Raw genomic sequence first — 23,351 nt, forward strand, 5'->3', positions numbered from 1 at the left:
AATAATATTCATCTTAGAGGGCCGCTGTGAGGCTTGGTGGGTCAAGACATATGACGTCTTGGAATGCCAGCTAGCACCTCATATGCTATTTTTTCCTTTTCTCTCTCAAGGAGTGATTGGATCTTTTTACCTATTTATTCCAACAGATCGATCACTCCAGAAAAAAACTTAATGTGGGTCTTGCCTGGAATTGCATTAAATTTTGCCTGGAATTATGCTACATTTATACAATGATTTGAAGATAATTTTTATCTTAACATGGTTTCCCTGGTGGCTCAGATGGTAAAGAGTCTGCCTGCAGTGCAGGAGACCTGGGTTCGACCCCTGGGTTGGGAAGATCCTCTGGAGAAGGGAATGGCAACCCACTCCAGTATTCTTGCTTGGAGAATCCCATTAGCAGATGAGCCTGGCAGGCTACAGTCCATGGGGTCACAAAGAGTCAGACACTACTGAGCAACTAACACTTTATCTTAACAGTATGAACTCGTCACCCAGGAAAAAGTTTGTCTCATTTTTTAGTTTTCTTTTCTGCCTATCAATAAAGGCTTGTTGATTATAACTCATGTTTGTTTAGTGTTTTAGGGCTGAATTTGATTTGATAGCACTTTACATATAGGATTATGTTTGCACTGTGGATGTATTGACGTGTGAGTGGCTGAGTGTGAACATGTATATCACATACTATCTTATGGAACTATTTGTATCAAGATTAATTAAATAGCATGGCTACTACAGCTTGGTTAACATTTAAAAGTTCTTGGCCTAAAACTACCTACTCCCTAAATATTTTTCAGTCTCCTCAGGTTTTTCTCTTCACACAATTTTTGTAATTTAAAATTTCCTAGGGAATTCTGCATTTTGTGAATATTTCAATTTTATTAGTTTGTTGTACATACTATTCTTTTATGATTGGCATATCTCCTTAATTTTATTATCCTGTATCTATGTATATATATCTTCTCTCCTTATTTCTTGAGTACCCCAATGAGAAGTTTTTATTTTACTGGTCTCTTCAGTTCACTTTTCTCTGCTTTTATCTTTATTTATTCTCCCTTCTCTCCTTAATCTTGTTTGGCTATTCTCTTTGTTATGTTTTTAGTTTGAGTGTTCATTTCACTTATTTCTTTTTTATTTAATAATGAATAAGGCTATTAATTTTCCCTTAAACACAGCTTTGGCCTCATATCATTATCATTATTGTAAGTAATCTGTATTGACTGATAGCCTTTGCTTCCTCTTTGAACTCAAGAACTTGCTTAGGAAAGGATTTTGTAGATTTTCAGCTGACTAGGAATTTTTCTTTAGTCTTTTATTACTGATTTCTAGTTTATCTGCTCTGTGAATAGAAAATGAGTCCTAACAGTTTTTGCTTTGTAGAGGCACTTACAGAGAGTTCTTTGTAGCCCAGTATAGAGTCCGTTTCTGTGACATTCCATGGGCACTTGTGAAGAAGATCCTGGTCCTTGTTTGCAGGTTACAAAGTTTCATACAGCATATACCCACTCATAGTATTCTGTAGATCTTTTTTATCTTTATTTACTTTTGACATCAGGTTAGTATTTTTTATCCAACACTTATATTTTCTAAAACAGTTTATTTTGTCTGTTTCAGTGCTTTGGGCCAAATGTATCATAACTGTCATATCTTCATTTTAGAATATGAACATCATCCATTTTTTAAATGTCATCTTTGGATTTTCGCTTTTGTCTTGCCTCATTGGGTCTCTAGTAATTGAATTATCATTTTGAAAGCGCTGAAACTAGCAGTGACAACACCGAAAGAAAAGAGAGTAAAAGAGCATTTTTCAGCAAAACTTCTCTTCCTCAAGATCTTATTAAATAATAATCCAATATTAAGCATAGAAATGATGCATCCACTTGGTAATGAGTTTTCCACCTTTATTATTTTTCAAAAGTCCAAACACTTTAAAGGCTTATTCAAGGTCAGGATTCTTGAGCACAACCTGGTAAATGCTTCCAAGGGGAGAAGACACTTCATGTCCCTCCTTTACCTGGGTGATTGACAGTAATGAGATCCAATCACCATATGCTTTTTTATCCTCATTTGGGACACTGAGAAGCAAATTCTCCAAGAGAAACCTTTTGATGTAACATGTAAACCTAGTTTTCCAGAGTGAGAGAGATTAGAGCTTTGTTGAACACTGCGCACTCCTTTTTCCTGCCTTCATTGCAACAAGCCTGAGTTATCCCTTGGGATAGAAGACTGAGCGTCACAGGACCAAGTTTCTCTTCTATTTGTCCCCTCTTTTTGTCAGTTTATCACCTCTGTCTCTCTAGGTGCAAAAGGACATGTTTTGAATGCTATTCAGGGGTCTCTTGGCCTGAAAAAAAAAAAGGGGGGATCGTTAAGAGTCTGTTGTGATATTATAACACCCAAGGGTCTATACTACCATTAAAACTAATTTTTTATACTTTGCATTTTCCTTCACCAGTAGCTCTCAAACCCGGGCTGCACCTTAGGATTACCCAGGGAGCTTTTGGAACCTGTGTTACACCGAGTGCATACCACCAAATAAGCAGGATTCCCTGGGGCCTGAGCTGGTAGATTGTAACACTCTTCTAATCCGGAATCTGAGCTATCTTGGCCCTTTTCCTTATTTTTGACTATTCTGAGTTTCTTTAAAGTGTATCTTTTCCCAAAATGAGGGTTATATTTTTCTAAGATAGATTAACCTGTATACTTTTATTTTCGTAAATGATATTTTGCCTTTTCCCCCCTTTTTTAGCATCTTACTTTACATTTTTACTCTTTACGATTCCTTGTTGTTTCCTTTGAATTCCATTTTTTTTGCTAAATTGACTGCTTTGCTTTTTCGCCTTTGGTAATTTTGAAGATAAGCTACTTTATAGTCTATTACTAATTACACTTAACATCTTTAAAGACACACTCTAACCTATATTTCTCTAATTAACCACAGAAACCATATAACAGAACTTCTTGCAAAATGAGAAAATTAGCATATCGCCTTGCTTTAAACTTTATACTTTACATCAGAATAATCTGCATTACTTTACCCTGGGGTTTGGGCAGGAACAATATCTTTTATGTTCTCTTCCAACAAATATTTGTTACACTTGCATTCTGTTTTCTAACTATGTTTATAGCAATTATTTAGATTATTTACTATATGGTTTATTTGCTTATTGCCAATTTTTTTTTCATTTTTTATTAACCATAACATTCCCATACTTGAGTTCTGCATTTAGATTCATCTCTTGGTTGGGTAGAAAACATCCTCAAGTGTTGTTTTTTTTTTTTTAATGTTATATGGATAATATACTTTTTCAAGGTCTTTGGAAGCAGTTTCTGTTGTCTTTGCTGTTTAACAATTTGGCTTGGTCATACCCTTTTCTACTCTAAATTATTTAGGAGCAGATCTGTACTGTGTCTAACAGAAATGTTAGACATTTGCAATGTTAGACATATGCAGTGAGGATCATGGCATAGTATTTTTTCCTTGTTTCCAGAGCTGAAACAAGGTATCCGCTCCACAGAATTTGGTCAGTTCTTTTGGTTGGGACTTGGAACAGGATCAGGATATAACAGGATCAGGATATGAGGCACGTCACCATCTTTTCAGAATGTTGTTGTTGAGTTGCTCAGTCGTCTGACTCTTGCGACTTCATGGACTTGTGGCCCACCAGGCTCCTCTGTCAGTGGAATTTCCCAGGCAAGAATACTGAAGTAGGTTGCCATTTTCTTCTCCAGGGGATTTTCCCAATGCAGGGATCAAACCTGCATCTCCTGCTTGGCAGGTGCATTCTTTACCACTGAACCACCTAGGAAGCCCATTTTTAGATGATGTCAACCATTAAATACTCATTGATTCATTCAGCAAATATTGATTGAGCACCGATAATGTACCAGCCATTGTGGCAGCCATGGGGATTCAGAGGAATCAAACAGACAAGATTTCTGCACTCGTGGAGTACATATGTGTGTGTTGGGGAGAGGGAAGGGCAAACCATCAAGAAACTAGTGAACAAGATAATTTTAAAGAGTGATAGGAAGAGCTACCATATATAGATGTTCAAAATGGTGCCCCTGGAGATTTACAACTTGGCAACTCTAGATAAAGGGTATAAAGAAAATAAGTGATAGAGTGATGGAGTTGGGGATGGGGACTCAGCAGGCATTAATTAAATTCTCTGCAGCAAATCCATGTGTTCTCATGCTTTCAGTGCCTCTGAAATTGTAGAGCTTTTCTTTCCTTTTGGTCTACCTTGATGTTGTTCTACTAGTAGGCAAGCCATGTGGTTTTTACCGTCTGTCTTCAGGTAGTGGGCTCCGTTGGTTTCATAGTCCTCATTATTTGTATTATGCTCCCAGCTGGACTGCCACAAAGCTGTGGATGGGATAGCTGTGTTGGGGGACATCTGTGTCCAGCCTAGAGCTTCCAGTTCAGGGCTGATATAATGCTTGGGGTCAACAGATCATTAGCAGATTCTAAGACTACCCCCCAAGGACTCATCTGTTAGATTTGTGAGCAATACTGTTCTCATACTAGGAGGCGGTGTTGCTGGGTAGCTAAGGGCTTGGCCCCTGGAGTCAGGTGGATTTGAACCAGCAAGGATTTGCATGGATTGGAACTTACTGCTACCATCTACTGGCCGTGTGAGCCTGCGAGTCACCTAACCTCTGTGAGCTGCAGGGTCTTTTATCTTTAAGTGGGGTTATGGCCTTCTCTCCCCTTGGCAAACTTCCCATACTTATAAAATACAGAGATTACAGGCATAAGACTGAATGTGTCCCAGGGACCAGTTTCACTTTGCTAAATTTGATGGGAGGGCTTTGAGTAGCAGGTTGGAAAAGTAAACCCAGTGCAGAAAAGGAAAAGGTGGGTAGAGTCAGGGAAAGGAAGGAGAAACTCAGCAGAAGGAATCACCAGTTCCTTTGCTTTGTGTTGTTTTTTTTTTTTTTTTTGCAAACATGATTTTAATATTATTTTTCACTTTCACTTCATTATAATTAATAAATCAAATATCATACTTTAATTTCAATATTATTAATATCCAACATCACTATAAATGTTATAAAGGCATTTAAATGTTTGTCCATATTAGTTTTTACCTTCTTTACACTTTATATGTTAAAAACTGTTTCAATGACCCTATATCATTTTTGCAATCAGAAAAATCAAATATTGCTTTCACAGTGAAAAATATCACCCCCAAACCTTTCACCCTAATACAGTTTTTATCTGGGGGGCTCATGTCCAGTCTTTTCCCATATATATGTAAATATTTATTAGCTATAATCCAAGGTGTACATATAATTTTATGATGTACTGTTTGACTTTAAAATGTTTAACATTGTTCCTTCTACAGGATCATATTTATCACTTTAATGATTGCATTCAAACCGCACCACGTTAAAGGCTATAATTTACCTCACATTATTGGGCTGACATATAGGTTGTTCACGGTTTTTCCTCTATAATAAAATTATGTCACTGTAAACATCTTTGTCCATGTGGCTCCTTTTCTTTTGAATTAATTCCTGGAGATTACGGAGTCAGAATATTTGAATAGTTTTGTGGCTGTTGATAAGAGTTCATTCACTCCCTTCCAGAAGAACTATATCAACTTTACTGTGCAACTGACAAGAAATACATATGAGTTTCCATGAAGCCTCAGCAATATGAGTTGTTCATTTTTTCCCCCTAGGGAAATGGACTGCGTTTTCACATTAATTCTATTTTCTCTCATATGAATCCTCTGAGCATATTCTTTGCTCATCTTGGTGATGTTCTTGCACAAATTACAAAAGCTCTAATTCAGTATTGAGAGCTGCTCTCTGGCATATTTGTTGCAATATTTTTTTCATGCTATTATTTTCCTTTTTAATATTGGTTTCGTGTTTGTTTTTCTATTTATAACACTTTCCTTTGCCTCAGACTTACTCTCAGAGTCTGTTAGTTAACGGGCATGACAAGGGTTTAAAATCAAGATTTTCAGAGGAGTCGATCCTTGGAAAGTAGGTGGGGCTTCAAGATAAGGTGCTGTTCCCTCTCTCTGCCAGTTTCTTCCAAAGCTCTGGTCTCTGAAAGATGGCGCCTACCGGGCACCTTCTTAGCATAGTTTTGTAGCTTCCCAGTTGCCAGAATCCCCAGGGCACAATCATTTCCCCACCGAGAATGTTTACAGGACAGAAAGGGAGCGGACCTGTCCCCACCCTAGTTACCCCTCAGGGGATCACCACCAGCTAAGAGGAACCAGGCACTGGGACTCCACTTAAGCTTAAATGGTGGTTTTTCCCCAACACAAGGAACTGAGAGCAGGCAGACGCTCCTGGGATGGGCTCACCGCGAGGGCAAGAAGGCCGGGAGGAGACCAACTCCTCCTTGCCCACAGTGTGCCAGAGGGCCCCTTCCTAGCGCTGCATGCAGCGTGGAGCCCAGCATGTCTCCTGCCTGGAGCTCAGAGCCCGGCCAGTCCAGCCCAACCCTCTGGTCACCTTTTCTCTCTATTGCTTTTAGACTAAGGACATGCCCCTCTGCCTGCCCTCGGTGGCCCAGGCACAGTTCCAGGGACACTCACTGACCTCCACGGCTCTTCTCTTGCAGTTTCCTGCTTCTTCAACTTCACCAGCCCCTCTGGGGTCGTCCTGTCGCCCAACTACCCAGAGGACTACGGCAACCACCTCCACTGTGTCTGGCTCATCCTCGCCCGGCCCGAGAGCCGCATCCACTTGGCCTTCAATGACATCGACGTGGAGCCTCAGTTTGACTTCCTGGTCATCAAGGATGGGGCCACGGCTGAGGCCCCCGTCCTGGGCACCTTCTCGGGGAACCAGCTCCCCTCCTCCATCACCAGCAGTGGCCACGTGGCCCGTCTCGAGTTCCAGACTGACCACTCCACGGGGAAGAGAGGCTTCAACATCACATTTACCAGTGAGTCTGCCCTGCGGCCCCCACCCACCGTCCCTCTGGGGATGTCCATTGCAGTGGTGATGTGGGTGGACCAGTTCCAAGGACTGCAGAGCCAGGCGTGGGGCGCCGGCATGACAGCAAAAGAAGAAGGCACTCTTTTTTGTGGCTTCACATACTTTTAAGCCTTTATTTCTAATAGATGTGCCATGTAATGTGAAAGGAGCCTGGAGCCCCATTTCTCCTCCCTACCCTCCCTCTCCTAGAAGGCCCAGCTAGAAGCAGGAAGGGCCCCAGGGGGAGCAAGCCCCCGCCCTCCTCCCCTGGTTACTGACGCCTCTCTGCTGTGCTCCTCCAAGTCCTCGGACGCCTCCTCGCTGCCGACTTCACGTATCCCCCGTGAGGCCGCTCACACTTTGCTTTGCCAACTCTTATCCCCACAGTCAAATCAGAAACAAGGGTCTGGAGCAGTGTTTCTGTTTGGCTCTGAGACTCATTTGAGCCCACTTTGGGGGCATTTCCTCCTGGCCCCTCTCGGCCACAGTCCCAGAGTTGTCACCTCTGGTTTTAACCCTGGGCCCCTTCTCTAGAGGCAAACTGAAGCAATGATTCTTGTCATTTCTGTGTCTCAGGGGGTTGTAGAGAGGGTCGGAGTGAAGGCAGAAGCCTGGATGCTGGAAACAGCAAGCTGCCAAAAGTAGTAAGAGGCGCTGAGCAGGGTAGGATCAGCCACAGACCTGATGAACTTGGCCAAGGGAATATTGTCAGATGGGGCTGAAGCTGGGTCCCCCTGAGCAGTTAACCAGATCCTTTCCCAGAGGTTGCTTATGAAATGCAAGTCCCCAAGTCAAGCCCTGCCCAGGCGCACAGCACACCCAGAGCTGGTCCCTTTGGCACTTCCTAATAGAACTTATCTCCACCCAGCCCCACTCCCATCCTTGCCATAGAGGTCTTGCTTCCTTGTCCCACCTGTCCCCAGGGTCTAGCTGAGCTGAAGACCATAGGTGCCAAGTGGGGGTCTTTGGAGACCCCAGATTCCAAGGGATCACCGAAGCAAGAATGCTTCTCTGGTGTTTCCCTCAACACCTTCCTCGGGACACTGGACTGGATTGAAAACAGTCCATCTTCCCAGGGGTGCCTCCCCCAGGGCACTCTTCTTCCCATCACCTATGAGCAGGAGGAAACAGCCCAGTCCTGTCTTCCCCAGTCTTCACAGTCTAGCGCAGCAGCACTGGCTTCAGACAACCTGTCCTCATCCCCACTTTCCCATGAGATCATGAGCTCTGGAAAGATGAGGATACATATTATTTCACTCTCTCTCCCCTCTGCCCAGTGTGGGGTCTGGTAGGTCATGAGTATCAGTAAATGTATATTGAGTGGAAAGATTCATGAATGGCTAAATGACCTTTCTTCCCCTTGGTGGGAGTGAGAAGATGGGTAAGAGCTGTCCCAGGGAAGCCTGCTTATCCAGGATGGGGAGGACCAAGGACCCTACAAGTTCAAAGCAGTATGGGTACACTGATGGAGGACCGGGGGAAAAAAAAAGAATCTCATAGTCTCCAAGGAAAACCAAATCCTACTAGGTCCCCACTGTCCAGGAGAGAAGCAAATGCTGAGTTCTTGGGAGAAAGAGGCAAAAAGCAGCAAAACTAACCTGAGGATCAAACTCTCACCCAGCATCCCTCTCTAATATTCCTCCACCATGTAAAAGTGATACACATCCAATATGTCAGTAGACAAAAGCAGGCCAGTTCAAGGAAGAAGTGCTGACCTCCACCTCAGATCCCCCTCACCCAGAGATGAACACTGTTACAAACATCAGATAATTTCCTGCCCATTTACACAGATAGAGTTGGATTGTTGTTTTTCAGTTGCTAAGTTGTGTCTGACTCTTTGTGACCCCATGGACTGCAGTAGGCCGGGCTTCCCTGTCCTTCACTATTTCCCAGAGTTTGCTCAAACTCATGTCCATTGAGTCGGTGATGCCATCCAACCATCTCATCCTGTCATCCCCTATCCTCCTCCTATCCTCATATCCTTTTGCAGCATAAGGGTATTTTTCCAGTGAGTCAGCTCTTTATATCAGGTGGCCAAAGTATTGGAGTTTCAACTTCAACATTAGAACTTCCAATGAATATTCAGGGTTGATTTCGTTTAGGATGGACTGGTTTGATTTCCTTACTGTCCGAGGGACAAAATCTTGGCCCCATTCTAGTCCTGCTGAGTCAAAATGTCTAAGGAATGAGGTCCTAGAATCTACATTTTTTACAGGCTTCTGAGATGATTCTGTTGCAGCTAGTGCAACCACAGTTGTGGGCAAGTGTTCGGGAACTAGTGTAGTATCCCCTGCAAAATGCATGTCTCCTTGGCCACATCCCAACCAACGATCATCTGGGCAGAGTTGGAATGTGCCCAGTGTCAGGAAGTTTCCCACCCCCAGACAGCACTCTCCACAGCTGGAGAGCTCTCGGGGCTTCCCTTCATGCTGACATGAAATCCTCGTCCCTGTAACAAGGTTCAGAGATCCCGCTTCCACCCCCAGAGCTCCTTAGAGTAAACTGACCCTTCTCCCATGTGGAGTGTTTTGAACGCTGATGACAGTAACTGCTGTTTACTGAGCACCTACTCTCTGAGCATCCTGCAGGCATCACTCCCAGACCCACGACATCAGCTTCCTAGGTTAAGATCCATCCCCTTTCACCTGCCAGGAAGCTGAGATTGAAACAGGACACAGGTAAAACTGGGCTGTACTTAAATCTTTGACTTAGAGCATTTGCTCCAAGACATTGGAGATAGCTCCATATCCCTATGCAGTGTGTACGTGTGTGTGAGAGAGAGAGAGAGAGACTGATAGGGTTTGAGTAGACAAATGCCTGGACTTATGGGCCCCAAGCACCACTTTTCTCCCCAACTCTTTTTTCTAAATGTCAGGGCAAGCTCATGGTCATAGTTCCTAATAAGCAAAGTTTGGGAGACAGAAGTCTAGGTTGACTTAAATTGCATTTCAGAGAGAAGGGGGACTGCATCAGGGCTCAGCAGGGATCTCATGGTTGTCTCCATGTCAGATGCTCCTGCAGCCCAGCCTCAGTAGGAAGGATCGCCAGGTTTGCCTCCAGCTAGATGATCTGACAACTTCCGCGGCTGCTTCTGTTTCTGACTGTGCAAGTGTTTCAGTCACTAGGGAATCTCAGAGGGCTCCTCACTGAGTTCTTTAAAACGGCCCATGCCCATGCAGCTGTGGAGGCTGGTCTTCACTGGAAAGCCACTGTCCTTAAAACAGCCAGGATGCAAATAGGGTGTAGCCTCAGGCTTGACTATGAGAACTGGGCACCCCTGAGGGAGGAAGGTGGGGAACAGAAAGAAGGGAACCCAGACTTAAAGAGGACTCACCACCTGTCATGTGCTGCACCCAGCATTCTCCACTTGCAAATTCAAATCAACTTTCATGTTCTTGCTATCTCAGAATGACCCGACCAGTGAAGCATGATCTTGGTTTCATAGGTCAGGAAACAGAGGCTCAGAAAGATGACATCAGTTGCCCAGAACCATGTAACTAATAAGAGGGAGAACTCGATTAAACCCACAAGCATTCTGACTCTTTCCTCTCCACCCGCCAACTATATGATCAACCACGTGGGCAGAGTGAGAGGCGGCCTGAGGCAAGAAAGTGAGGGAATGGCTTCAGACAGGGTCGACCCCACGGCATGTGCTTTATGGTACTCCATGTCTATTACTGTCACAGGATTTAGAGTCCAGCTCACCTGCAACAAAAGTGATCCCCTAACTCTCTGAAGTTAGGGACACTTAGAGTGGATTCGACATTGAGGACACAGATCTACTCCTTTACCATGCTGAGCCTCAGTTTCTTCATCTGTAAAGTGGAGTAATAATACCTATTTCATGGAATCAATATTTGATGTTGATGAGCTGACAGGACAAACAGCCGGCTGCCTGACCCACAAATGTGCTTTAGAATGAAGTTGGACTAGGTGCTCAGGAAGGAAGGACATCAAGTTCAACAAGACCTGCTTTACGCCCATTGTGGTCTAGGTCTGCATGTCGGGCTCTTGGGGAAGCAGGGGAGATCTAGGGTTGACCTTCATGATGAAGCTTCTTTTGGGGGAGTCCATCTGCACACCAGCTCTGTCTAATCACATCCTTGACCTTCCTCCGCACAGCCTTCAGACACAATGAGTGCCCCGATCCTGGCGTCCCCGTGAACGGCAAGCGGTTCGGTGACAGCCTCCAGCTGGGCAGCTCCATCTCTTTTCTCTGCGATGAAGGCTTCCTCGGGACTCAGGGCTCGGAGACCATCACCTGTGTCCTGAAGGAGGGCAGTGTGGTCTGGAACAGCGCGGTGCTTCGGTGCGAAGGTGCGTGCCTGCGGGCGGGCGGGGGCGGAGCTGTCAGCCGGAGACGCTGAGGAGGGGGACCGAGCAGCCCGAACCGCGGTGGTCCTTCTCTCCCAGGACTGCGACCACCCTCTCACCCTCACCCTGAAATGGCCAAGTGTCTATAAAACAATATTGCACAGAATTTGAGTTATAACCAGAGATTAAACTGGAGAAACGCTGGATCTAGATTGTCAGGCATCAAAAAAGACCACTTCTTTCAACTGGGAATGCTCTCAATATCACAGCTGTTAGGAGCCCTGCTCACAGCTCCCACCCAGGGAGTGCCATCAGCCTGAAGCAGTGCTGGCCGTGCTGTGAGTCTGCATGTCTTTCAAAATGCCTGCCACTCTTTCCGTCTTCACATGCTAATTTCCCCCAATTCCCTGGGACATCTCCCAGGCTTGGCCTTGGTGCCCCTGTTAAACACTGCCTTGATATCCTTGCAGTCAATCTCCAGGAGACTAGGGACAGACAAGTTAGGAAAAAAAAAAAAAAAAGAAGAGAGAGATCAGCCATCTGGTCTACCCAGCTTCAGTTATGGAACACACAAAGCTTCTTGAGGGCAGGAATTATGTCAGACTTGTGCACCAAGCATAATGCCTGGCACAGAACAGGCCTTTGATAAATACTTGTGGGCAGCAGATGAAAAGTGCATCTCCCACAGACTCCTTGAAGGCAGTGATGGTGTCCAAGGAGGCAGGGGCTGTAGCCCCTTCCTTCTGGGAGCCAGAAAGCTTCCTCCGTTCATCTCACGTGATGGACAGAGGGTGAGACCTAAGGGATCTCTCCATACCCAATCCCCAGACCCAACTCCGAGCACCCCAGCCAGCAAGAGGGAAGGTCAGGAGCCCGAAGAATGGGGCCTTAAAGGGAGCACAGCCCCAGAGCTGACGGGCTGGGGGAGGGAGAAGGGAGACCATCAAGAGCACAGAGCCTGTAGCAGAGGGTCTGCCATCAAGGTGGGGGCCTTCAGGTCAGAAGGACCTGGGCTGGAATCATGGCAAGTTGCCTTTTCCCTCTGAATCTCTGGGGTTTTTTTCCAGCTGAAAAAAAAAACATGGGGAGATAATAAAATGCACATGTAAAGGCTGAGCTCCTCGAGTTGGCCTTGCTCTTGCTGGTTGGTAAGCTCCGTGGGGTTAGGGAACCTTCCTCGGCCTTGCATCTCCACAGCTGGCTTATGGTTTGACACCCACTAAGTGCTCGGTCAACACTGGCTGATGAATCACTGAATAAATGAATGAATGAATGACCTTTTAACTAGGCTAGAGCCTCCCTAATGGCCTCCAGAGCCCTGACTCACATCAGGCTGCCTCCTATCTTCTCCCTGAAACTTACCCGCTGAGTCACCCAGGGGGGCCAGTGACTTGACTTCTCTGTGCCTCGATTGCTCCATCTGTAAAGTGCAATTAAGAAGGGGAGCCCCCTCCCAGGGTGGTCATGAGCAGAGAGGCAGTGCTCCATCAGTGTTGGCAGTGAGCGTGATTTTCACCTGATATTAGCCATTTCTTCACCGGGCCCATTAGCGTAGCATTCTACTTTGGGGATCATGTGGTGGGTTCATCCTTCCAGGTGCCTGTCCCACTCATGACACAGACAGGTGCCGTCCTACCCTCACAACCCCACAGCTCCGTCCACACCACACCCTCTGCCATTTTACCCAGTGAGTGAGCTCTTTTGGAAACAGCATAAGCTATGGTGTCAGAGAAGCATGAAACTCCTCTCTTCACCCCCTCCCAGCTGTGAACCTGATGGGTTGGGTAACTCCCTCCCTGGCAGCAGGGGGATAAACGCAAGTGTCTAATGGTGGTGTCTGGGGACTAGACAGAGCCCAGGGTCTGGGGGCTTGTTGGTCTGGGGCTCACCTTCCCTTTAGACTGGGCCCCTCATTCTCCCTCGTGCACCTCAACCTCCTCTCTTTAATTTTCCTCCTGGTCCGTCTCGTCCAGGACATCTTCCCTGCTGTCTCCTGCTCACCTGGTCTCTCTTTTCTCCTGGTTCTCTTGCTTCTCTTGAGCCAGCAGCAGACAACTCTATCAGACACTGGACCTCACCATGACTACATTTTCTTTACTGGTTCCATGGGGCTTGGTCCTGTTTCCCCACCAAGACTGTGGGAGTTCTGGGGCAGAAGCCCAGACCCCAGTACCTCAGAGCCTGTGGGGGCTCAGTCCCAGTGGGGCTGACCCCCCTGAGAGGCATCCTCTTCTCCACCACCCACCCTCCTGAATCAGCTGCTCCTAGACCACGGTTCTGCCAGAGCAGTGCACCCCTCCAGACCATGAGTGAATGCCCAAGAGAACTCGACCTTCGTTCATGGACCTTAACGTGGACCACTGCTTCATAGGCAGAGTCTTAATTTTGCAATTAGCGGTTGTCTTGTTCAGTCTGTCCCTAAGGAGGGAATCGCTTAGGGTGGGGGACAGTGGGCAACCAGAAATAAGGGGCAGTCTGGTAGAAAGAGGCCGACTTGGCACCGGGGAGAGTCTGCTCAGTCTTCCTAGAATTATGGGCGTTTGATGCCAACCTGGTTTTCGGGGACCTGGGGAGCAGCAGATCAGAGGGCCAGAGTGAGAGCCGGACACCACCTAGGTTGGCCAAGTCTGGACTTGAAACCGTAGAGCGCGCCGGGTGAGAAGCCCCTGAAATCTGGCCCTCCTTGGCCCTTTTCCCTCCTGTGTCGAGTCTTGGAAGAACCCTGCTTTGTAATCAGCATCTTTGTCTTTCCATTTTTTCTAGTTTTGTTTTTGATTAAGTATCCCCACCTTGTGGACAATTAAATGCGGAAGCTAATGGTCTTTTAAGAAGTCTTAATATATGCTGAGAGCCTCTTGGCTTTTGAGAGGCTGTAATAGGACAAGGGAGAAAATGGCTTCTTCTCCTAAATTTAGAAAGAAGGATGATCATCTGGCTGATATAAAGCAGAAGTCAGTCTGCAAACTTTTTCTTAAAGGGCCAGCTAGGAAGTGTTTTTGGCTTTGAGGGCCCTAAGGCCTCAGCTCAACTCTGCCATCATTATGGGAAAGCAGCTTTGACAAAACAGAAATGAAGGGGTCGGCTATGATCCCTGGGCTGTAGTTTGCTGACCCCTGATCTACAGAACAGAGGACATAAGGGATCTGTGTGTTTAAAATCAGAAATTTCCTAGGAAAGACTTCCAAGTAGTGAAGCAGCTACAAAGGACCACCTGGTCTCACCCCCACGTTCATCTCTTCCTCTCTCTTTTAAGGAGGGACCGAATCGTACATCACTATGATAGGTGTCCAAAGGTATCACCTCATATCGGCCATGTACCAGTCTAGGAAGTAGGTGTTGTAATTGTCCCATTAAAGCACAAAGAAGCTAAGTCACCTGCCCAGGGTCCTTCCAGCTTGTAAGTGACAGAACCAGAATCCAAATCCAGGTTCTTGGCTACCCCGTTACTGTATTTTTCTTGAATTATATCACTAGAGAGAATATAATTTCAAACTTGTTTGTCAAAGACTTAAAAGCATCTACAAATCTGATGAAAGCAGATTTTCTGCTTTCCATATCCCAGTAGAAAATTAAAACAAAAGGAAACATATTGCCTATCACAAAAGACAAAGAAAACAAGACACCACATGGAATCATCAGAAATTGACAGCATTAAACAAAATGACAGCGGTAGGACAAACATATCAGTTACGATAATAAAGGTAATTAAACTCCCTATTAGGAGACAAAGACTCTCAAACTGGGTTTTAAAAAAATATGCTGTTTAAAAGAAATACACGGGGGGAAAGGAGATAAATTACCTGCAGTAAGTATGTATTTTCATGTTTAAATTCATACTTGATGGTTGTAAAAAAAATTCAAATGATACACGAGTGCAATAAAGTTAAAGTGGAAATATTCATTTCCTAGGCCCACATCCCAGAGAAAAATGGCCTGTTAGTTCTGTGTAGACATGTCTACATTTTTTTCTATCTGTATGTAAAATTAATGTGTTAATTTTACACTTTAAAAAAAGTCTTGTAAAAAAAGAAAAATCCGTTCTCCCCACTTCCTCAAGAGGGAACTAAGTGATGGTGGTAAGTCATTTGGACCTCTAAGGAAGGAGGGTAGTTACTGAGTTTCTAACATTGTTTCATTAAATCTTCTTGTCACTCTTGTTGAGAAAGATTATCATTCTCTATGCATAAGAAACCTGAACACCAGCAAGGTGAACTGACTTGCCTGAGATCACCCAGCTAGTAATAATTGAGCACTTATTGTGTGCTAAATACTAGGCCAGGTGCTTTACAAACACTGTTCTATTACGTCCTCCAGGACAACCCCATGGGGGAGGTACTGTTAGAATCCTTGCTTCACCGCTGAGCAATCTGAAGCACAGAGTGGGCACGAAACTTGCCCAAGGTCACACAGCTCGGTGAACGGAAGGACTGGAATTCAAGTCCAGACATTTTGATACCAGATCGATCGCTTTGAACCACCAAATGCAGTCTGTTTGACTTCAGAGTTCGCTCTCCTTTTGTTTGACCACAGAATGGTGCGGGATGAGCGATGAGGGATTCAGGGGGCCGTGGGGAGGCGGGGTTGGAGGGAATCGAGGAAAAGGCTTCCACGGCTTCTAGACAGTCACACTGAGACCCCTGTGAGGGCAGTGCTCAGGGTGGGCCTTCTCGTGTCCATCTGCAGTGGTTAGAGACGCAGGCTCTGGAGCCAGACTTGCCGGGTTTAAATCCTGGCTCTGCTGCTTCTCTGCTGTGTGTTTCTAGACTAGTTAACTAAGCCCTCTGTTCCTGTTTCCTCAACTTGGAAATGAGGCTAAGACCAGCACCCACCCTAAATTCTGCTGCGAGGGTGAACACCCAGGAAGAGCAGAACACACATCAGTTAGTGGCTGGCGCCCTGTGAGGGTTCAGTGAGCCTGAGTTTCTGGGGTCACCCTACTCCATCCCCATTCCAGATGCCCTTTGCCTTGCAGCATCTGAGGTCAGGAGAGGCGGGGCCTCCCTCCCAGGGGACACTCATCAGAAGCCCGGTGTGTTAGCCTGAATTTCTGGGGTCACCCTACTCCATCCCCATCCCAGATGCACTTTGCCTTGGAGCATCTGAGGTCAGGAGAGGCGGGGCCTCCCTCCCAGGGGACACTCATCGGAAGCCCAGTGTGTTAGCCATCTCGTGATGCCATAACGGCATACCACAAGCTAGGTGATGTAAACAGCACAAATGTGTTTTCTCACGGTTCTGGATGCTGGAAGTCCAAGACGAAGGTGCCAGCAGGGCTGGCCGCTTCCTCCCAGCTCCTGTCTCCTCAGCTAGCAGATGGCTGCCGTCTTGCTGTGTCCTCATGCGGCCTTTTCCTCTGTGCACGCGCACTCCTGATGCCTCTTCTTCTAAGGACAGCAGTCCTTTTGGATTAGGGCCCAACCTTGTGACCTCATTTCACCGTCATTGTATCCTTCTAGTCCCCTCTCCAAAACCAGTCACATGGGAGTTAAGGTTTCGGCCTATGACTTTGCAGGGTCATAATGCAGTATTTTATTCCTTCCATCCAGAATTTATTGAGCACCTACTCTGGGCACTGTGATAAGGCGCTGGGTCCCTCTTATTGCTGAGTTCTTCTCCCTGTTCAAGGCAGGACCCTCTCCTCTTTTTTTCCCGTCTTTTACTTGTATGCATGTGTGTGTGCCTATGTGCCTGTCCTTCTTTTCAGCCTAACATTTTGTTAAAAGGAAGAAGGGATCTCTTCCTTCTTTTTAAGCTTTATTTTATTTACTTATTTGGCTGCGTTGAATCTTAGCATGCAGGATCTTGGTTGCATAATACAGGATCTTTTCGATGAGGCGCACAGACTCTCTAGTCATGGTGCTCAGGCATGGTAGTCGCCATGCCTGGGTTTCGCTGCTATGTAGCGTGAGGGATCTTAGTTCCCCGGCCAGGGATCAAACCTGTGTGCCCTCTTTGCTAGGAGGATTGCTCACCATTGGGAAACCAGGGAAGTCGTCAGCCTAACATTTTTAATGGAAATTTTCAAACACAGAGAATAGTATAGTGAACCCCATGTGCCCATAACCCAGCTGCAGCAATTATAAACTCATGGCCTATTTCATTTCATTCATCTGCCAGTGTTACCAGTATCTCCCACCATTACCCTCCTCTGGGATTATTGTGAAGCAAATTTCAGGCATTAATATGTAATCATCAACATTTTTGTGTGTATCTCTAATAGATGAAAAGAACACTCTAAAATAGAACTTCAATACTATGATCTTTAACATTATGAAGATAGTTATTTAATACAATCAAGTTTCCTTGATTCTCTATCTAATCCTTTCTTTCATAGTATTTTTTTTTAAGTCAGAACCCTGGTGAGGTTTATACATTACAATTGGCTGATATGTCTCAAGTCCTCTGTAGGTGTCAGCCCCACTCCCTTGTGATATTTTTGTTAAGGAAGCCAGTTTGTTTACCCTGAGGAGTCTCCTGCAGTCTGAATTCTGGCGATTACACCCCTAGGAGATTGTTTAACATGATCCCCTCTCTCTCTTACATTTCCTTTAATTGGCAGTAAGATCTAGAAGCCTAATCAGATTCAGGTTCTGGTTTTTGGCCAAAATGTTTTGTAAGCAGAGCTCTGTGCCTCCATCAGAGGCATGTAATGTCTAGTGGTTACTCTTTGGGTGATATTATTAATACGAGCCATCAACAATCATAGCCTAGAGATTACAAAATAGTAGCATTCTATCTCTTCTTTTATATGCTGAAACACTTACAGAAAACTTGCCCCCAACAACTATTTGGTTACCCTGAGGTATAGTTGATAAAGGAAAGACAGGAGAAATACTTAATTATTTTCCTTTATTTACCACTTTAATCTTAATGGGTTGACTCTAGCATCTTCCTAAATTGAAAAAATTTTAATATCATTACAATCCAAAGGACTTAAACATACTGTATGCATTTAAATCCACTGCAGTTATTACTCTGCTCAACACTCAAATCGTCCCGTTGGCCGGAGGGAGCCTTTTGAAATTGGCCCAAACTCATCTTGTACATTTTCTGTCCCTGACCTAAAATCAGCTATTTCTCTGAGGAGTCCTGGTTCCTTTTAGTGAGAAATGATATTTAGAATCTGGGCATTAGCAGTGCTTATTACCATTGAATAGGTCCTTGTTTCTAAGCCTTTTCAACAAACAGAGCTAAGAAATATTTTTTAAAAGCTAAAATGCATCATGGGTCCATTTCATTTCAAATGTAAGTGCATTTTTCTTTTTCATTGAAGTTCCTTGATATCATAGCTGTGTCTACTTTCATTCTTGCTGGTAATCCAAGTTCCCAACACCAATATAGCTTCCCATCCCCTAATAAACACCCAAGAGTCTCAGAATTGTAATACCAATGCCACAGACAGCAATATGATTATTGAAAATTGTTTTCGTGCTTTTCCCCTCAATTCTTCTTGTCTCTACATCCTACTAGGGATAGACTATCAAATTATTGTGTTTTAAAAATCTCTTTAGTTTCTTTATGTACAATTATGCTACCAACTGATACAGTATTCTATTCATTGATTTTACATTGCTTTTAAGTTTTGAGAAATGGCATATCAAATTTAAATCTTTTTATTGTGGTGTAATTGCTTTACAATGTTGTGTTGATTCCTGCCGTACAGAGAAGTGAATCAGTTGTATGTATACATATATGGATCCCCTCCTTCTTGAGTCTTCCTCCTGCCAACCCCCATCCCACCCGTCTAGGTCACCACAGAGCACCGGGCTGAGCTCTCCGTGCTATATGCAGGTTCCCACTATTTTACATCTGATAGTGTACATGTATCAGTTTCTATCTCCCAAACCATCCCCTCCCCCGCCCACCCCATGTCCACACGTCTGTTCTCTACAACTGCATCTTTATTCTATCTGTCCTGCAAATAGGTTCATCAGTACCATTTTTCTAGATTCCACATATGTCTTCTTTTACTTATGTAAAATATTGACATAATTCCAAAGCTAATTCCATACCTCTAAAAGGAGGTATATTCTAAGAAAGTCCAGCTTCAATCCCTGTCCTTTCTACCCCAACCCCCTCCCTCCATCCATAGGTCATCTTTTGTCTTTGGGTTTTGCACTTTCATTGACCATTAATATGAGCAAATGTGTGTGGGTCTCCTACCCTTGTCTTAGACAAATGGAATCATACTGTTCCCTGCTTTTACCACTGTATCTTGCTTTTATTCACTTAATAAAATATTCTGGGGACTACTCCATGATGTTACATAGAATATTCCTCATTCTTATTTTATAGCTGCATAAATAGTCCATTTTGTTGATTACTCCAATTCATTCAGTCAGCTCCCTATCGCTGAACATTTGGGCTTGTTTCCATTCTTTGGCTATTATAAATAATGCTGCCTTATATAGCCTGGTGCATATATATGTCCTTTCATATTTTTGCCAGTGTATCTTTAGGGTGATGGCACAGACAGTAAAGTCTGCCTGCAATGTAGGAGACCCAGGTTCGATCCCTGGGTCAGGAAGATCCCCTGGAGAAGGAAATAGCAATCCACTCCAGTATTCTTGCCTGGAAAAATCCCATAGATGGAGGAGCCTGGCAGGCTACAGTCCATGGAGTCACAAAGATTCAGACATGACCTAGCAACTAACACACACACACACACACATCTTTGAGATAGAGTTTTAGAAGTTGAGTTGCTATGTGAGAGAATAAATGAATGAATCTTGCTAGATGCTACCAAATTTCCCTGCTTAGGGATTGTGCCCTTTTGCGTGTCTAACTGCAGAGTACTAGAATTCCGACTTTCCCTCAACTTCATGTGTTGTCAGACCTTGCATTTTCCCTACTTGAGGGATGAGAAGTAATTTCTCAGTGTAGTTTTTATTTGCATTTTCTTGGTAAGAGTGAGGTTTAAATCTTGTGAAATGTTAGAGACACTGTACTTAGGAATCCTCGCCTCCCTCTCCCTGCCTAGCAACTGCCACCTTGGGATATGAAGATGAACTAGAGAGAGTGAAGGACTGAATGAATGGAGAGATTGTTTGCCAAGCATCTAAAGCAGAGAAGAGAGGACTTAGCCAGAGAAGTAAAACAGTATAGCAAAGAAAGAAAACAAAATAGTGACCAGCAAAGTAAAGGTTTGAGCTTCCCTCTCTGGAGAGTTGAGGTTGGGATTTGTTGATGTATACCACTGAATTCAGAGTAGCCTTGGCAGGCAATAGTGGCTCTGTGATCTGCGGCTTCCTGCAAAGTAAGTGAGGACACCACAGTCCAGCCACCAAAGAGGCTGGGCCTGTGCTGAATGGGAGCCGAGAGGGAGACCCCCCTCTCTCCTGGGACTCATCACCTGCCTGGGGACACAGGCGTATAGCTGTAGGCAGGCCCCTCCCCACCTCCAAGGGCTCGCACAAGTCCTTTGGGAAAGCAGAGGAAAACATGAGTCATTTCAGCGATGTGAATGGATGGGTTTTGAAAACGGGTTACCCAGGAAGTAATAATACTGATGGGCAATTTGTTCTTTCAGTGTTTGATAGAGGTGCTGTGTAATTTCTTGTTTTCTCCAAGCCTCAACTGCCTGGTAATGGGATAATAATCCCTGCCTATAACATCAGGATAATAATGGTTATCTACCTTTTAGTGTTGCAGTTGTCAGGAGGATAATCCACATTAAGCCCAACGCATAGTAAACTCAACAGCAGTGAGCTCATGCCAGTTGGCTGTGGTTGTCGAGCTGTTGTATGCTGCAGGGGAATTTGGAGACAGAGAATTTGAAGTTAACTGGTGACTCAGTTGGTAAAGAATCTGTCTGCAATGTGGGAGACCTGGGTTCGATTCCTGGGTTGGGAAGATCCCCTGGAGAAGGGAAAGGCTACCCACTCCAGTGTTCCGGCCTGGAGAATTCCATGGACAAAGGAGCCTGGCAGACTATAGTCCATGAGGTTGCAAAGAGTCGTACATGACTGAGTGACTTTCATTTTCCTGCTCTAACTCTCTTAGCTCTTGATCTACTCTCTTAACCTCAGTTTTTCCTCTGTAAAATGGGGGTAATTTCATGAATGCTATGCACATTTAAATAAGATAATACATGTAAAAGCAATTAGTATCCTAAATCAGCAGTATGAGTTGTCTACTATTAACATCATAATTCTTCTTCTTCTTTATCTTCTTTGTTAATTGAACTTTCTAATGTAATTTACTGTGAAGAATGTCTGATGATTATTTTAAATTTCTCAGAAGGGTTCTAGAATTGAGAGAGGAAAGCTGTGGTACACTTGGCTATTATTTTATGAGTCTGATTACTTGGGGAAATCTGCAAAAAAACTTGCAAAGATAGGAGTGCTGTGTAGCTCTTTATCCCCTTTCCATTCCAGTCTTGTTCAGCATATTTTGGCAGCTGGTAGCACCATGGTAAGGGGAGCCTAAGGAAGCAGAGTTTCTTTTAAAATGAGGAGGCGGTTTAGGGTAAAATCTCTGGATTTATGCTGTCTTCCTAGGTCTGAATCCAAGCTCTTCCACTTGCTAATCCTAGTTAGTTAGCAAGGCCTAGTTACTTAATCTCCTTAAGGCTCCGCTTCCTTAGCTGTAAAATAGAGAAAAGAATATCACCCTCCTCTCAGAGTTGGTGTTTTGTGAAGAGTGAACATAGACTTGAGACTCAGTGTCCAACACTCAGCCCTTGGCCGTGATGGTGACAGTGGGAGCAGTTTTGGTGCTGGTCGTGATCAACATCCTCACCATCGGTCTCAGGGAGGGAGGTGTTTTATCAGGGTGGTTGATGTTAGACTGTGCTACCAAAGAAACTCAGAATCTCAGTGGCTTAAAGACAGGGCTTCCATGCTCACACAGGCTACGCAGGCTACATGTGTAACCTGGGTCATGGGACTCTACTCCTCAAGGTCACTTAGAGGCCCAGCTGACGGGACTTCCGTCGAGACCCTCACTTTCACAGTCACAAGCTGCAGATCACACACTGGCTCTTCATGTTCCCACTTGGACATGACACACATCATTTCAGCCCTCGAATGATTGGTCAAGGCGGTCACGTGACCTTGCCTAACCCAAAGGGTGGACCATGAAGGCCAACCATGTGGCCGGAAGGTGGAGCCCTGGACAAGCTCTAATCACCATCTCAGGGCCGGGGTCTGATTGTGGGAAAAGGCAGGAGTGATGGGAAAGGTGGGAGAGAGTGGGAAGATGGATAGAGAGAGACTGGGGGCTGAGATGACAGGTTTGCAAGCTCAAAGCCAGCTGTGAAGTGTGCCTGGACCCTGTGGGCCTTGTGGTTTGCCTGCCATGACAGTGAACATACTTCCATCCAGTCACTTATTCATTCAAGCCGCTGCCCCTGAGTGTTCCACCTGTGTTCCAAGCACGAGGCTATGGGCTGAGGACTCCAAGTTGTTCAAGACAAATAACATGGCCCCTGCCCTTGGGGAGCTCACAGTGGAGTGGACTGTGCAAGGCTCTGAGCTGAGCTTGGGGCTCTGACCGCGGTCCAGGGCCAGCGCTGTGTGTGCGGGGCGGGGGCCAGGCTCATGCCTCTGTCAGAGGCCTGATAATTGAGTCAAGAACAAAGAAAGAACCACTGTGACCCAAATATTAGCTGTACTTCAACCCTTCTAGAATGGCAGAGGACTTTGTTTAAAGGATTCTTTTCATTCCTCCCCTCCGGCCTTTCATAAAATTCCAAGTGATGTAAGTAGACATATCCATAAAAGTCCCAAAAGACAGAACTCACAGTTTAGATGGTTTATGTAATTCTCCATTAAAAACAAAAAGAAAACAATACTTGCTGGCAGACACATTTTGTAGAGAGACTTTTCTTTATTCATTTGTTCCCCCAAGAAAACTGCCTGTCTCCCTTCTTTCCCCTAGCTCCCTGCGGTGGTCATCTGACTTCGCCCAGTGGCACCATCTTGTCTCCTGGCTGGCCTGGCTTCTACAAGGATGCCCTGAGCTGTGCCTGGGTGATCGAAGCCCAGCCAGGCTACCCCATCAAAATCACCTTCGACAGGTGCCTGTAACCACAGCCTGGGCGGTGGGGGGAGGGTGATAGCTCTGCTGTGGGGTGGCAGGGAAGCTGGGAT

The 23,351-nt window shown here is 45.1% G+C and overlaps 1 protein-coding gene across 1 annotated transcript in view; it reads left to right on the forward strand.

Annotated features, from left to right (window-relative positions):
- Positions 1-23,351, forward strand: part of CSMD2 (CUB and Sushi multiple domains 2) — a 677,437-nt gene that overhangs the window by 424,862 nt on the left and 229,224 nt on the right. The window contains exons 14-16 of the mRNA XM_065930495.1: positions 6,587-6,913; positions 11,068-11,262; positions 23,140-23,278. Coding sequence (XP_065786567.1) covers positions 6,587-6,913; positions 11,068-11,262; positions 23,140-23,278 — 661 coding nt within the window. The remainder of the gene's footprint in view (positions 1-6,586; positions 6,914-11,067; positions 11,263-23,139; positions 23,279-23,351) is intronic.

Source organism: Muntiacus reevesi, chromosome 1 (genome assembly GCF_963930625.1).
Source record: "Muntiacus reevesi chromosome 1, mMunRee1.1, whole genome shotgun sequence".
Lineage (NCBI taxonomy): Eukaryota > Metazoa > Chordata > Mammalia > Artiodactyla > Cervidae > Muntiacus > Muntiacus reevesi.